This window comes from Aedes albopictus, chromosome 2, assembly GCF_035046485.1.
Source record: "Aedes albopictus strain Foshan chromosome 2, AalbF5, whole genome shotgun sequence".
In the NCBI taxonomy this organism is placed as follows: Eukaryota; Metazoa; Arthropoda; class Insecta; order Diptera; family Culicidae; genus Aedes; species Aedes albopictus.
Genome location: NC_085137.1, coordinates 386718720 through 386732455, shown reverse-complemented (window position 1 = coordinate 386732455; position 13736 = coordinate 386718720). Strand labels below are relative to the sequence as shown.

Genomic DNA, 13736 nt, shown 5'->3' with positions numbered 1-13736 from the left:
GATGTGATTTACTCCAATGTGCGTCCTTCCGGCACGCCTGGCTGGGATTCGACTTGCCGGTATTACTGCCGGCTTTCGTGGTTAACAGCCGCCTAGCCTTGCGGGCGCCGCCTGGTTGCGCCTCACTTGACGGCTCACCACACGCTTACTTGTCGTAAGTATAGCATCCGCCACACTTTTGGGGCTACACACGAAAGCGAATGCCTTCGTATGAGTAGGCATAGGTATCTTTGACTCCGTCGGTTCTGCCGCTGCCGCAGTTGCCACGAGTTTCTGGGGGTCCTGCCTGACCACCATTATTGACGTTCGAAGTCTAATAAGGGCCTGGTTGAGGTCTTGCTGAATATTAGACTTCGCGGACTCAAGGTCTCAAACTACTACCCAGCCACCTCCCTCGCAGATAGCCTGAAAAGGACGAGTGATTGTAATTATCAGTTTTCTCTCTTTTCCCAATCTGACGTAGCAGTCGCCATTCTCGCCTAAAAATAGAATATCATAATTGCTCACACACACACACACTGAAGATGCCTGATCGTCCCAAGTAACAATCCCATTGGTTCCTTGTGTGAGTGTAGCAACTAGGGACGGTCAATCAAGCACAAGCTCATCTGTGATAGTTCCCAAGTTTTGTTAAATACAAATTCAGTGAAACGAATGCATTGTTTTTGTTTTTCAAATTGTCCTTATATTCATTGGGTACCAGATATTTTCGCGAAAATATTGCTACAATCACAGTTACGTCGTAATGCACTGTAACCGGTCAGTTGAGTCGTGCGCCAGTAGTCGATTACCGGAAGTTCATCGTTAGCAGAGCGGTTTGAAGTCGCTTCCGCACGAGACGCCTAGCAAGGAGTCGTAGTGGTCGGGCATGGTGCCGTGGTAGTAGTAGGCTCTGGGGTCGTAGTGCACGGCGCAGTAGTCGTCGTTGGTTCTGGCGTAGTGGTGGTGCACGGTTCCGGGGTGGTGGTGGTAGTGGTGCATGGCTCGGGGGTTGTAGTGGTGGTGGTGCATGGCTCTGGGGTGGTGGTAGTGGTAGTGCATGGTTCAGGGGTGGTCGTGGTAGTAGTGCATGGCTCGGGGGTTGTAGTGGTCGTGGTGCATGGCTCAGGGGTGGTAGTGGTAGTAGTACACGGTTCAGGAGTTGTTGTGGTGGTAGTGCATGGTTCTGGAGTGGTGGTCGTTGTGGTGCACGGTTCCGGAGTAGTGGTTGTAGTAGTGCATGGTTCAGGAGTGGTAGTAGTAGTGGTGCACGGTGCAGGAGTAGTGGTTGGGGCACACGGGCAGTTTTCAGGAAGAACGCAAGACCCATCGGCGCTACGAACGTAACCATCCTTACAGAAGCATCCTGCTACGCAGACTGTTGCGCAGGTTCCTCCTGAGGGATTGTCACAGGTCTTGGGACAGCTAGTTCCACAAAGCTGATACTCCTCGTTCGGCTTGGTGCATTCTGAAAGTTCAAACAAAAAGATTTTCAAAAACGAACGATTTGTAACATCCTCTAAACTTACGGCAGTTAAGGCATTGCGGGGCGCTCAGTACCGAGGCGCAAACCGAGGCGAGGATGATGGCAATGGCGGCGATTTTCATCTTGGTTCGACGGGATTGGATTGGATAGGGTTGAAACTGTGCAGAACTGAACTGATGACTTGACTAACCTTGGGTATAGTTTTTATTCAAATTGCAAACCAGGAACTGACCATCGCCAACCCGGCAAACGTGCGTTTTTGCTCGACAGTCCATTCCACGAGCTTTCGGTGATAAGGGGCGCTGCGTGGAACTATTCCTCGTTGCACGCATGTGCTTCATTCATGAAAGTGAAGGGGCTTTGTTGATTAATTTACTTCGTTAGGAAGTTGGTATGTATACATTCAAGCTATTTTATGAATGTCTAGAATCAATTTCAATCATAAGTATACTTTCTCAATTTTTTAGTTGAGTTCTTTGCTTTCTACACGTATACAATTAAACATGTCTTTGATTGGTACTGGTATACCGGTATTTTTTAATTAAAGATTAATTGAAGGGTTAAATCATAAATGCGGAAATTAGCTAAAGATTGACCGCGTGGAAGATAACGAAACGATTAAATAAATTTGTTTCACTACTGTTTGGTTTGGTCGAAGGGGAATAAAAATAATAAAGCATTTAAGCTGAAAAATATCTGCAAAAAACATACTTAACCCGCTACAGGAAACCTTAAATGATGGTCCATTTGGGAAACCTGGGGTCCATTTGGACCCCAAATTTGTTCTTCTGTATCTCATGATCCTGACTTATTAGAAGATCGGTGTCTTCAGCAAAGTTGTTGGGTTGGTCAAGAACTTACAGATGCTGGGCCATTTAATTCGGAATTTCATATATAGGTGGCGCTAGTGAGCAAATAAGTATAAGGTATTTGAGCACATATATATCAAGATCCTGAGCACCTAGAAAGATGATAGATCCGGCAAAGTTGTTGGGTAGGTTAGTGATTTACAGATGATGTGCCGTTTGATATGAAACTCCACTTACGGAGCATCCATTAAGTACGTCACGCTAAAATTGGGAATTAAAGACCCCCCTCCCTTCGTACGGGTTTTTCCTTCCTGTATCTAATGCATTGCTTGTCACACTTTCATAAACCCCCCTCCCCCCTTAGGACCGTGACGTACTTAATGGATGGCCCCGTATATGTAGGTGGCGTTACTGAACAGATATATTTCATATATCTCATATATCGCAGGATTCTCATCACTTAGATGGAGTCTTCGGAAAAGTTGTCACGTAGGGCAAGTACTAACAGACCATAGGCCGTTAAATTCGAAATTCGCCATACGCAGATGGCACTGATGAGCATGTAAATTCATATATTTCAGGATTCTGGGCACTCTTGCGCCACCTAGTGGAATACCAACCAAACAACTTTGTCGAAGACACCAAAGCTCCATGTAATCAGGGTCCTGAGATATATGGGATTGAAATTTCGTTACTGTTACTGTTTGTGATTTTTGTGATGTAAAAAACAAGTAGACGTAACACTGACAAAATTTGTATCCCATTTATTTAGAGAGTTAGTGCCTTCGACAAAGTAATTCAGCTGCTCAAGAACTTTTTGATGACGAGCCGTATGATTCGAAGTTCTACCACTAGGCGACGCTAGAGTGAAAACAAATTTTAAATTTTACATATCCTAAGATCTTGATTATTTAGAAATATGGTGTCTTCGGCAAAGTTGTTAAAAAGATCAAGCACTTGCAGTTGACGTATTATTTGGTTTGAGTTTCTGTTATTAGGTGGCGCTAGTAGCCAATTTGCAAAAAACATAGACATTTTAATTATTAGCTAAACAATTTTAAACAAGCTGTAATTTCTTATTAAGCTCTTCATCTAGTTAGCTATAATACAAATTTGGGCTTAATTGATTAACTCTATGTAAAGTTGAAGTGTTTGTAGTGAAAAAAAAACTCCTAATTTCACTGCAGTTCATTAAACTACTATATCTTAGGGTTAAGTTAACCAAATTTAATGAAATTTTGAAAATGTATGACTAATACATTGGTCTTTGATTACCATTTGACTTGACACAAATATGTCTGAAGGGAAAAAAAGTTACAGCTTGTTGAATACATTTTTAGAAATTCTAATCATTTGCACCCTATCGCAAATTTGTAACTAGCGCCGCCTAGAAATGAAATTTTGCATCAAATGGTAAAAAAGCCCTTACCTTACCAAACAGCCGAAAAAAACATCTTTCTAAGTAATAAGCTAAGATATTTAAAAACTACAGTGAAAGATGAGCGTAAATGGGCTCAGTTTCTGCGCGAATAGGCATGCCCCCTGTCGAATAGTCAGAATCTTGTGCTATATGAGATATACAAATAGCATGAGCAATATTCAGTGTAAAACGACTTATTTCTTGCTACTTATTATAAATTTTTATTTTTTTCTAAATACAGGTCGGACTCGATTATCCGGAGACTCGATTATCCGGAGACTCGATTATCCGGGATTCGATTATCCGGAATTTTAGACTCGATTATCCGGAGTATTTTTATTGAGATTTTTTAAATATTTTAATGCAGAAATTTGAAATCGTATATTATTATAATACTGTGCTGACCCAATTTTGGGAGGCCTCGATTGCGTTTTCTTCAGATATTGTCGGTTTTCTGATCCGATTGTGTTAGCTTTTGTAACAAGAAAAAGTGTTTTACATTCGGCATACTATTTTACAATCGATTCTAATATCAGCTCATATATTTTGGAATCATATACAAATTACGTAACAAACAAATCTCTCGTTATATTTGAAAAGGGCCAAACAATTTAAAATTCGTTTCAGCGAAAAAAATAAAGCAAAATTTGCAACTGTTTTCAAAATATAATTTACGGTATCCTTTGAAAACAGACGCCAATTCAGGAATTTCCCAAACAATGCCTGTAGAGATTCCTTCCGATATTACTGCTGGGATTCCTCTAGAATTTCCAAGGAAAAATCCTCCAGAGATTTTTAAAATAACGAATTCCTAGTACAGACTTCCAGCACTTGGAAGCATTCAAATAAGATGAATTCTTGGTATCAATGGTATTCCTCCAAGAATTACGTATGGAATCCTTCAGTCCGCCTGGGTTTTGTTCACGAATTACTGCTGCAGATTCTTCCTTACCTTCCTTTACCTTTAATACCACCAGGGCTTCCTCTATAAATTTCGGAAGAGTTATTCTTGCGATTCTTGAAAAGATTTCTCCAAGGATTTTTCTAAAATTTGCTCCAGAATTTTCTATTGGTGGAGCATAAGAAGTCCTTTAGGGAGGAAGTCCTTAAAGTACGGCTGGAATTTCTTCAAGGATTATTCCAAAAGCTCCTTTTCCTTGAATTTCTGCAGAAACTCGTGCTTGTATTTCTTCTGAGTTTCTTCCAGATATTCCTCAGGATATTTTTAGGGATTTCTCCAGGAACTCCTAGATACCCGAGCAGGAGAGAATAGGTGAATAATATTGAACTGCGGTATGCAAAACCTAAAACAATAAATGGTGCGTGTTCTATGACTCAATAAGACCTCAAGCAGTCCTCAATACCAAACCAATAACTCGTTGAGGTATTTTTGTCGATGACTCAATACATTGTCTTGGTATGATATTTAATTCGTTCCTGCTCGGGTATAAACCTTCAGGATGTTATCCATGGATTCCTCTGGAGATTTTTCAAGAAATTTTTACAGAAATCTTCAATGAGTTACAGTTACAGTGATTTAGAAACTTCTTTCAAGCTTCTCCAAGGATTCCTCCAGTGATTTTTCCAGAGGCAAATGAAGGAATTCCTTTGAAGATTTCTACAAGGATTCCTTTTGCGAGATTGTGACCGTTAGATTTATTTCGCAGAAACTCTTTCTGGGTTAGAATATTTTGTAATCCTAATCCGAAAAGGCAACGAAAACGGAACCACTCGTTGATCTGAAATGAGAAATGTTATTTGTGACGTTCATTTTTATTTGCCACACAATTATGATTTATGATTCAAGCTGTCTACACCTGTTCCACATCACCTATCGTCTATTGTCTCCTCTTTGTCAGGACACAATTGGGTTTTCAATTCTAAAACTAATATATTGATTATTTTATTTTATTCAAAAGAGCACCATTTTCTGAGCCACTTATATTTTTTTTCAGAGTGTTTAGAACTATATTTTGGTACCTAAAATCATTTTTTAAATCACCTTTTCGCTGCTGGGCAACTGTTTGACCTGCCTACGGCAGAAAACTCCGTAATAAAAAAACAAAATTAAAAAATCACAGCCCTATTCATTACATTTTTTTTCTCGTTCATCAAAACTGACAAAAAATAACATAAACCACACCCCTTCACCATCCTCAATTAACTGTATTGTTTCCTTTGATAGAATCAGAACCTTCATGGAGTTTAAAATTCACAAAAAGTTATGCCGATTTTGTCAGCCTAAAATACAATCAAGGTCCCACTATATACAATATTCAAAAGGAACGCATACAACTTACGTCACGCTTTACGAGGAGAGGGGGAATTCAACATAGTGTGACTAGCAATACAATAATTTCAGGGACTCATTAAACCAGTAAGACTAGGAAGAAAGAAAAAAAAATAAAAAATGTGTACGTAATTTATGGACGTCCCCTAATTGAAATTTCTGGTTACGTCACTGCTTCATGCATACAAAATAACAAAAAGATATACTTTTCCATACGTTTTTAAATTAAAATTTATTATTTTTTTCGTGATTCGATTATCCGGAGAATTCGATTATCCGGAGTGAAATGAAAATCAATACTCCGGATAATCGAGTCCGACCTGTAATCTGAATCCAGATATAAACATGGTTCAAAATGTATATGCTCACTAGCGTCATCTAGTGACAAAGGTTCGAATAAAACGGTTCATTATCTGTAAATTCTTGACCTACCAAACATCTTTGCTGAAGATAGTAGAGACGGTAAGAGAATTATTATGATTCTAGGATATTTGAAATATAAAATTTGCATACTCAGTGGCGTCACCTCTATGTGTGGATTTCCGAATCAAATTTTTTATCATCTGTAAGTTCTTGACCTATGAAACAACTTTGCCGACCACACCATTTTTTTATGTAATCAGGATCCTGAGATATATGAGATGTAAAACTAGCATGCTCACTAGCACCACCTATGTGTGTAGTTTCAAATCAAATGGCACATCATCTGGAAGTACTTGACTAACATAACAACTTTCTCGAAGAGGTTATCTTTCTAAGTGATAAGGATCCAGTGATACATGAGATTCCAAATTTACATTCACACTAGCACCACCTAGTGGTGGAATTCCAAATCAATCGGTCCATTATCTGTAAGCGCTTGCCTTACTGAGCAACTTTCCCAAAGTCATCACGCTTCTACAAGCTCTATAATCTAGAGTCTAGATCTTCCGATAATTTCGTTTTAAGACATTATATAACTACGACAGTGGTGCAAAAGTTCGCACTAGATTATAGAAAACAAAGCCCTACTAGGAATCACAGAAGGAATCTCAAAAAGGACTTCTGGAGGAATCCCAGTAAGAACGATTTCCTGCCACAATGCGCCTCTGAATTTCTCTGCTGGTGTCGTTGTCGGCGGTCACCAGTAAGCCCAAGTACACGAATTCTTCAACCGCCTCGATTCCATCACCGTCGATATGAATTCGGGGTGGCGGGCGCAGTGATTCCTCCTTGGAGCCCGTTGCCATCATGTACTTTGTCTTCGACACATTAATGACTAATCCGATTCGCCTGGCTTCACTCTTCAGTCGGATGTACGTTTCCGCCATCGTCTCAAATTTACGAGCAATAATATCAATATCATCGGCGAAACCAAGCAGCTGAACGGACTTCGTGAAAATCGACCCACTCGTGTTTATCCCCGCTCTTCTTATTACACCCTCCAAAGCAATGTTGAACAGCAAGCACGAAAGACCATCACCTTGCTGTAACCCTCTGCGAGATTCGAAGGGACTCGAGAGTGTCCCTGATACTCGAACTACGCACATTACTCGATCCATCGTCGCCTTGATCAACCGTATCAGTTTATCCGGGAATCCGTATTCGTGCATAATCTGCCATAGCTGTTCTCGATCGATTGTATCATACGCCAATTTGAAATCGATGAACAAGTGATGTGTGGACACGTTGTATTCGCGGCATTTCTGCAACACCTGGCGGATGGCGAACATCTGGTCCGTTGTACCGCGTTCACCCATAAATCCAGCCTGATATTGCCCCACGAACTCTCTTGCAATCGGTGATAGACGGCGGCATAAAATTTGAGGGAGTATCTTGTAGGCAGCGCTCAGTAGTGTGATCGCGCGGTAGTTCCCGCAATCCAACTTGTCGCCCTTTTTGTAGATGGGACACACGATACCTTCCATCCATTCCTCCGGTAATACTTCCTCCCAGTGTTGGTAAAATCACACTCAAAGCACACTCATGAACCGCTCTTGCGTGAGCAAACTCGCGTGCGATTCTGAATCATTTTCTCAAGCGCGAGATTTTCATGCAAAATCTCGCTCTCACGAGTTAAGCGCCGAAATCTCGTTCGCTTGTAAAATGGATCCAATTCAATTTGAACGGCATTCAATGTTATTGTACGCTGGATTTGCATCGATGTAAATAATAAGAACACCAAGAAAAACAGCAATGAGTGAAATCACGAGTCAACTCATGCATGATTTTTCCGGTGGTGAGTTTGGCGAGTCAAGAATCGCGCGTGAAACAACTCAACCATGAGATTTGAGAATTTGAGTTTTTACCAACACTGCTTCCTCCTCCAAAATCTTGGTAATGACCCAGTGTAGTGCTCTTACCAGTGCTTCTCCACCGTATTTTAGAAGCTCGCTTGGTAGTTGATCTGCTCCAGCGGCTTTGTTGTTTTTCAACCGGCCAACCTCCTCCTCAATCTCTTGGAGGTCAGGGGCCGGAAGTCTTTCGTCCTGTGCACATACTCCAAGATCTGTTACCACGCCACCTTCGGTACTTGCAACGTCGCCATTGAGGTGCTCATCGTAATGCTGCCGCCACCTCTCGACCACCTCACGCTCGCTCGTGAGAATATTCCCGTGATTATCTCGGCACATGTCGGCTTGTGGCACAAAGCCTCTGTGCGAGCGGTTCAGCTTCTCGTAGAACTTTCGTGTGTCCTTAGCGCGGTACAGCTCTTCCATCGCTTCGCGATCTCGTTCTTCCTGCTGGCGCTTCTTCATCCGGAAGACTGAGTTCTGCCTGTTCCGCGCCTGTTTGTAACGTGCCTCATTCGCTCTCGTACGGTATGGCAGCATTCTCGCCCATGCTGCATCCTTCTCGTTTTTCAACTGTTCCCATTCGCCGTCGTACCAGTCGTTAATGTGATTCGGAGTCGCGAAGCCTTGTGCTGTAGCCGAGGTACTACCTATGGCGGATCGGATGTCCCTCCAGCCATCTTCAAGTGTAGCTGCGCCAAGCTGCTCTTCCGTTGGTAGGGCCACTGCTAACTGCTGCGCGTAGTCTTGAGCCACTTCTACGTTACGAAGTTGCTCTATGTTGAGCCGCGGCGTTCGACTTCGACGCGTTTTGAGCGCATGCATAGAGCGACTAAGTAGTGATCCGAATCTATATTCGCATTGCGGTATGTGCGGACGTTGGTTATATCTGAGAAGAATTTACCGTCGATTAGAACGTGGTCGATTTGGTTTTCTGTTTGATGGTCGGGTGATCTTCAGGTGGCTTTGTGGATATCTTTGCGGGGGAAGAAGGTGCTTCGGACTACCATACTACGGGAGGCTGCAAAGTTTACGCAACGCTGGCCGTTATCATTCGATACGATGTGCAGGCTGTTTCGTCCGATTACCGGTCTGTACATTTCCTCCCTTCCTACCTGCGCGTTTATGTCGCCGACAACGATTTTCACGTCACGCGGCGAGCAACCATCGTATGTTTGCTCTAACTGCGCGTAGAACGCTTCTTTCTCGTCATCGGGTCTTCCTTCGTGTGGGCAGTGGACGTTGATGATGCTGTAGTTGAAGAAACGGCCTTTAACTCTCAACATGCACATCCTTGCGTTGATCGGCTGTCACCCGATCATACGTTGTCGCATCTTGCCCAACACTATAAATCCTGTTCCCAGTTCATTGGCGGTGCCACAGCTTTGGTAGAAGGTAGCCGCCTGATGCCCGCTTTTCCACACTTTCTGTCCAGTCCAACAAAGTTCCTGCAACGCCACGATGTCGAAGTTACGGGGATGTAGTTCGTCGTAGATTATCCTGTCACATCCTGCGAAACCTAGTGACTTGCAATTCCATGTTCCAAGTTTCGAATCGAAGTCCTTAATTTGTCGCGTGAGTCTTTGCCGATTGTATCGAGTCGTATTTTCTCCTATGTTATTCGCAATGGGGATTTTACGGGTGGCTTATTGGCCTACGCTAACACTTCTGTCTCGCCGGAGGGCCATCGTTCCAGTTCTGTTTAACTTCCTAACCAACACTGCACTGGGACGACCACGCTGATGGGGCTACCACCTTGGATCTAGCTGGGCGTGGTGCAGCGTTTCTCACTCAGCCGCTGGATGCCAGAACAGACGCTGTTTGAGCCGCACCTGCTTGGTGAACAGACGCTCGGGTCGTACCTCCTCAATCTAGCTGAAGTTAGAAGGACAACAGTGCCCAGACTGCACTACCAGCTAAGCACACAACTCTTAGCTGGCGGTCTTTGTCATCGCTTGACCCGTGGAAGCATGAGGTAGGAACTTGTGAGGACCAGAGCTATATTGGACGCTCTCCTTATCGATTCACCGTTTTGCAGCCCAGACTGAAGTCTGTATCAACTAATATGGCCACCCCGGACCATCTAGTACAGGTTCCACGGGGGTGTCTTCCGGGACAGTTCTGGTTTGCAAGCAAAACATGCCGTGCGGCGAATCAACCATCATGTTTCGAGAGAATGGGGCAGAAAATATGACTGAAGTATGTATCAACTGATATGACCGCTCCGGAACACCCAGAACAGGTTCCGCGAGGGCCTCTCAAACACAATAACACACGAAATGATCGCTTTTAGCCATTTGACAAAACAGACAAATCCCTTACTCCCTAACCCCAGTATAATCCGGAATATCTCCGGAACGGTTCCGGATATTACGTGGCCACTTGAGTGTAATAAACTTTCACCAGTTTATGATCGATTGAGGGCGACTAAAAAAAATCGGATGAAAATTGACGAAATGCCAGCATTTTGAAAATCAGGTATGTATTTTGCATTATCGAAGCAAACTTACCAAGAAAGTACGATTCCACTTATTTTTTTTTAATTCTAACAAAAGGGCACGGTAAATGGATACCCTAAGAATCAATGTTTCCCCATATAAGTAGAAAAAAAAATAAGAATTTAAACATTAAATCTTGTAAATTATTACTTTAAATGAATATAAATGACGAAAATTAACTATGCTAGGTGGTTTAGATAATTTTCAAACAAAAAAAATAAGCATCTTCTGATGCACGGTGAAAGGGTACCCAACTAACAATCACCAGCCGCTAACAAGCATGCATGCTGAATTGTTGCTTTATAACAGTAATTATAGCTGAACTAGAATTATGCTGAACACATTACTGTACAAATGCTATTTCAATTGAAAAAGTAGCCGACCCCCACCAACTCATTTTCAAAATGCTGGCATTTCGTCAATTTTCGCTCAATTGTTGATAAATTGGTGTTAGTTTATTACACTCAAGTGGCCATGCCATATCTGGAACCATTCCGGGGATATTCCGGATTGTTCTGGGGTCAGGGGGTTGCCAAAATGGCTAAAAGTGATTATTTCGTGTGTTATTGTGTTTGAACCATCGATTTTCAGCAATTTTTTTTTTGTTGCGAACAGTGAAACACAACTGCGATAACCAAATCAGGTATGTATTTTGCATTATCGAAGCAAACTTACCAAGAAAGTACGATTCCACTATTTTTTAAAATTTTAACAAAAGCGCACGGTAAATGGATACCATAAAAATCAATGTTCTCAACTATACTATGTCACCAATTTTTGTGAAAAAATTCTTCTTTTGTGGTTATTACTTCAATTGTTACCTATAATGAAGGCAATTAATAGCGGTACCAACAATGTTTATAAGATTGGTGCAAAACGACAACCTTTATTCGCCTCAAATCTTCTTAGACCGACGGGGAATGGCGACTCAACGGTATTTCAATGGATTTACAGGGTGTTCCGGAGAGCTTCCAGGTGATGTAAGGGGACTTTAAGAGAGTTTAAGATTTGTCTACGGTAGTCTCATGGAAATTGAGGGGGATTCAGGGGTCTGCAACTTGATTCCTGGCGCTTTAGGGGCAGGGATGCCAGATAAAGTTTTTTTTACTGTATTTAAACAGCCATTTATACATATGTCTTATTGATGATACATTTTTTTTTTCAATTTTATGTTATTTTTCAACAATTTCAATGAAAACTTCGCTGATTGCTGCATAAACTTAGAGAATGTTGTATATGTGGATATTTTTTATTTGTGTATTTTAACAGACATCTTGAAGTAAAAGATTAAATGGTTTGGGCACAGAAAATATTTGAAATCGTCATTAACTAGCTCACTAGTTGATTGATATGTCTATATTATAGAGACTTTCAGCCCTTGGCTGGTTCGTCTCTTAAGTAGCTCAGTTTTAAAAGTTTCCATTAAATCTAAAAGCAGTTAGATGTCACGGTTTTTTCGTGACTTTCTTGTAGAACTGGTCTAGGCTCACAAGTTTTTCATATATCATATTCTCAGGTTGAGCTTCTTGAGGTGGTTGAATTTTGATATGCCGAAATGGCATTTCCAGCACTGGACTTCTTTTTCTTCTTTATGGCTCTACGTCCCCAATGGTACTTGGCCTGCCTCGCTTCAACTTAGTGTTCTTTGAGCACTTCCACAGTTATTAGTTGAAGGGCTTTCTTTTTCTTTGCCTGCCATTGCATGAATTTGTATATTGTCAGGCAAGGACAATGATACGCTATGCCCAGGGAGTCGATATTTTTTTTCCGGCTGGAACGGGAATCGAACCCGCCGTCTCCGGATTGGCGATCCATAGTTTTAACCACTAGGCTAACTGGAGACCCCCAGCACTGGATTTATAAAATATAAAATGCTTGTAAGGACTTGGCCACTTGTATGGTGCTGAGTATGTCTATGTTATACCCAAGTCTGCAATTTCAATGGATACACTCATCATTACATACACTACATCTATGATTTGTGCAAATAGGTATTCATGCTATGCTATGATTTAGTGTTTAGTCATTTGCCTTACAGCTCGTTGCAAAATTAAACGAACCTAATAGAGGCATAAACCAACTGGATAGTCAAGCACAGAGAACAGACATCCAAGCTAGAAGCATTTTTGTGTTATAAAACACTGTGTAAGAATTCTGATATAAAACGTTGAAAAAACTAGCGCCGATAAGCAGCATAGTCAGTTGTTAAATACGCATTTCTTGAAAAATGTTAATTCACCACTAATAGAGCTGTGGGCAATTTGCGATAGCAGCGTCACCACGACTTTGTCAATTGGTTGGTCATTTCAAATAACCGTTTGATTGCTTATACAACTTTGGAACTAGACTTCAATGTTTGTTGTCAGTGGTCATGAGTATGTCGGGCAACCATAGTAGGGGGATTAGGGGCATAATGGACACCCGGGGCGAAATGGACACCCCTGTTTTTGCTGAAACCGTTGACTTTTATGTAAAACTTTTAATGCATAAGTGTAAAGGAACAAGTCAAGGCTCTGATTTTCAAAAGTACCATTTATATTCCTCCAAAATAACCAAAATATCTTTGAAATTAAAATATGTTTTTCATATGGTGAAATTCTTATAATTTCGAAGCAGCATCAAATAAGGTATCACGAGAGTTGGAGTGTGTCAATCATAAAACAAGTGAATTGTTACTTTATCTAGATGTATACGAAGATTTAGCAATGGATGAAATATTTTATTTTTGATCAGAATTTACCTAAAATAGCAATTTCAATGTTGTAGTCGATTCGGGGCGAAATGAACACTGGCAATTATCAATGGATGTACGCACATTGCATACTGTTAGGCGTTTTAGAGAGTTTGGAAAAAGTCAATTCGATTATTTTAGTCTAAAGTTTATTTAATTAACTTTGATGTTATGTAAACTCGTCTAAGATGGAGTATTATATCTGTGGTATTGATCTCCGTAGGCAAGTTACTTAACTGATCGATGTAAC

At 41.4% G+C, this 13736-nt stretch overlaps 1 protein-coding gene across 1 annotated transcript; it reads right to left on the bottom strand.

The window, feature by feature from the left end:
- Positions 1-592: 592 nt before the first annotated feature.
- Positions 593-1945, bottom strand: LOC109400768 (mucin-2). The gene is made up of 2 exons (XM_019673266.3): positions 1509-1945; positions 593-1447 (listed from the first exon to the last, which is right to left on the bottom strand). The coding sequence occupies exons 1-2, from the start codon at positions 1585-1587 to the stop codon at positions 843-845; spliced, it is 684 nt and encodes a 227-aa protein (XP_019528811.1). The 5' UTR covers positions 1588-1945; the 3' UTR covers positions 593-842.
- Between the last annotated feature and the right edge of the window lie 11791 nt (positions 1946-13736).

Excerpts from the sequence above, each read along its gene's own strand:
- LOC109400768 (XM_019673266.3), bottom strand. The coding sequence starts at position 1,587 with ATGAAAATCGCCGCCATTGCCATCATCCTCGCCTCGGTTTGCGCCTCG. Across the intron at positions 1,448-1,508 it reads CCCGCAATGCCTTAACTGCC|AATGCACCAAGCCGAACGAG; the intron begins GTAAGTTTAGAG and ends TTGAACTTTCAG.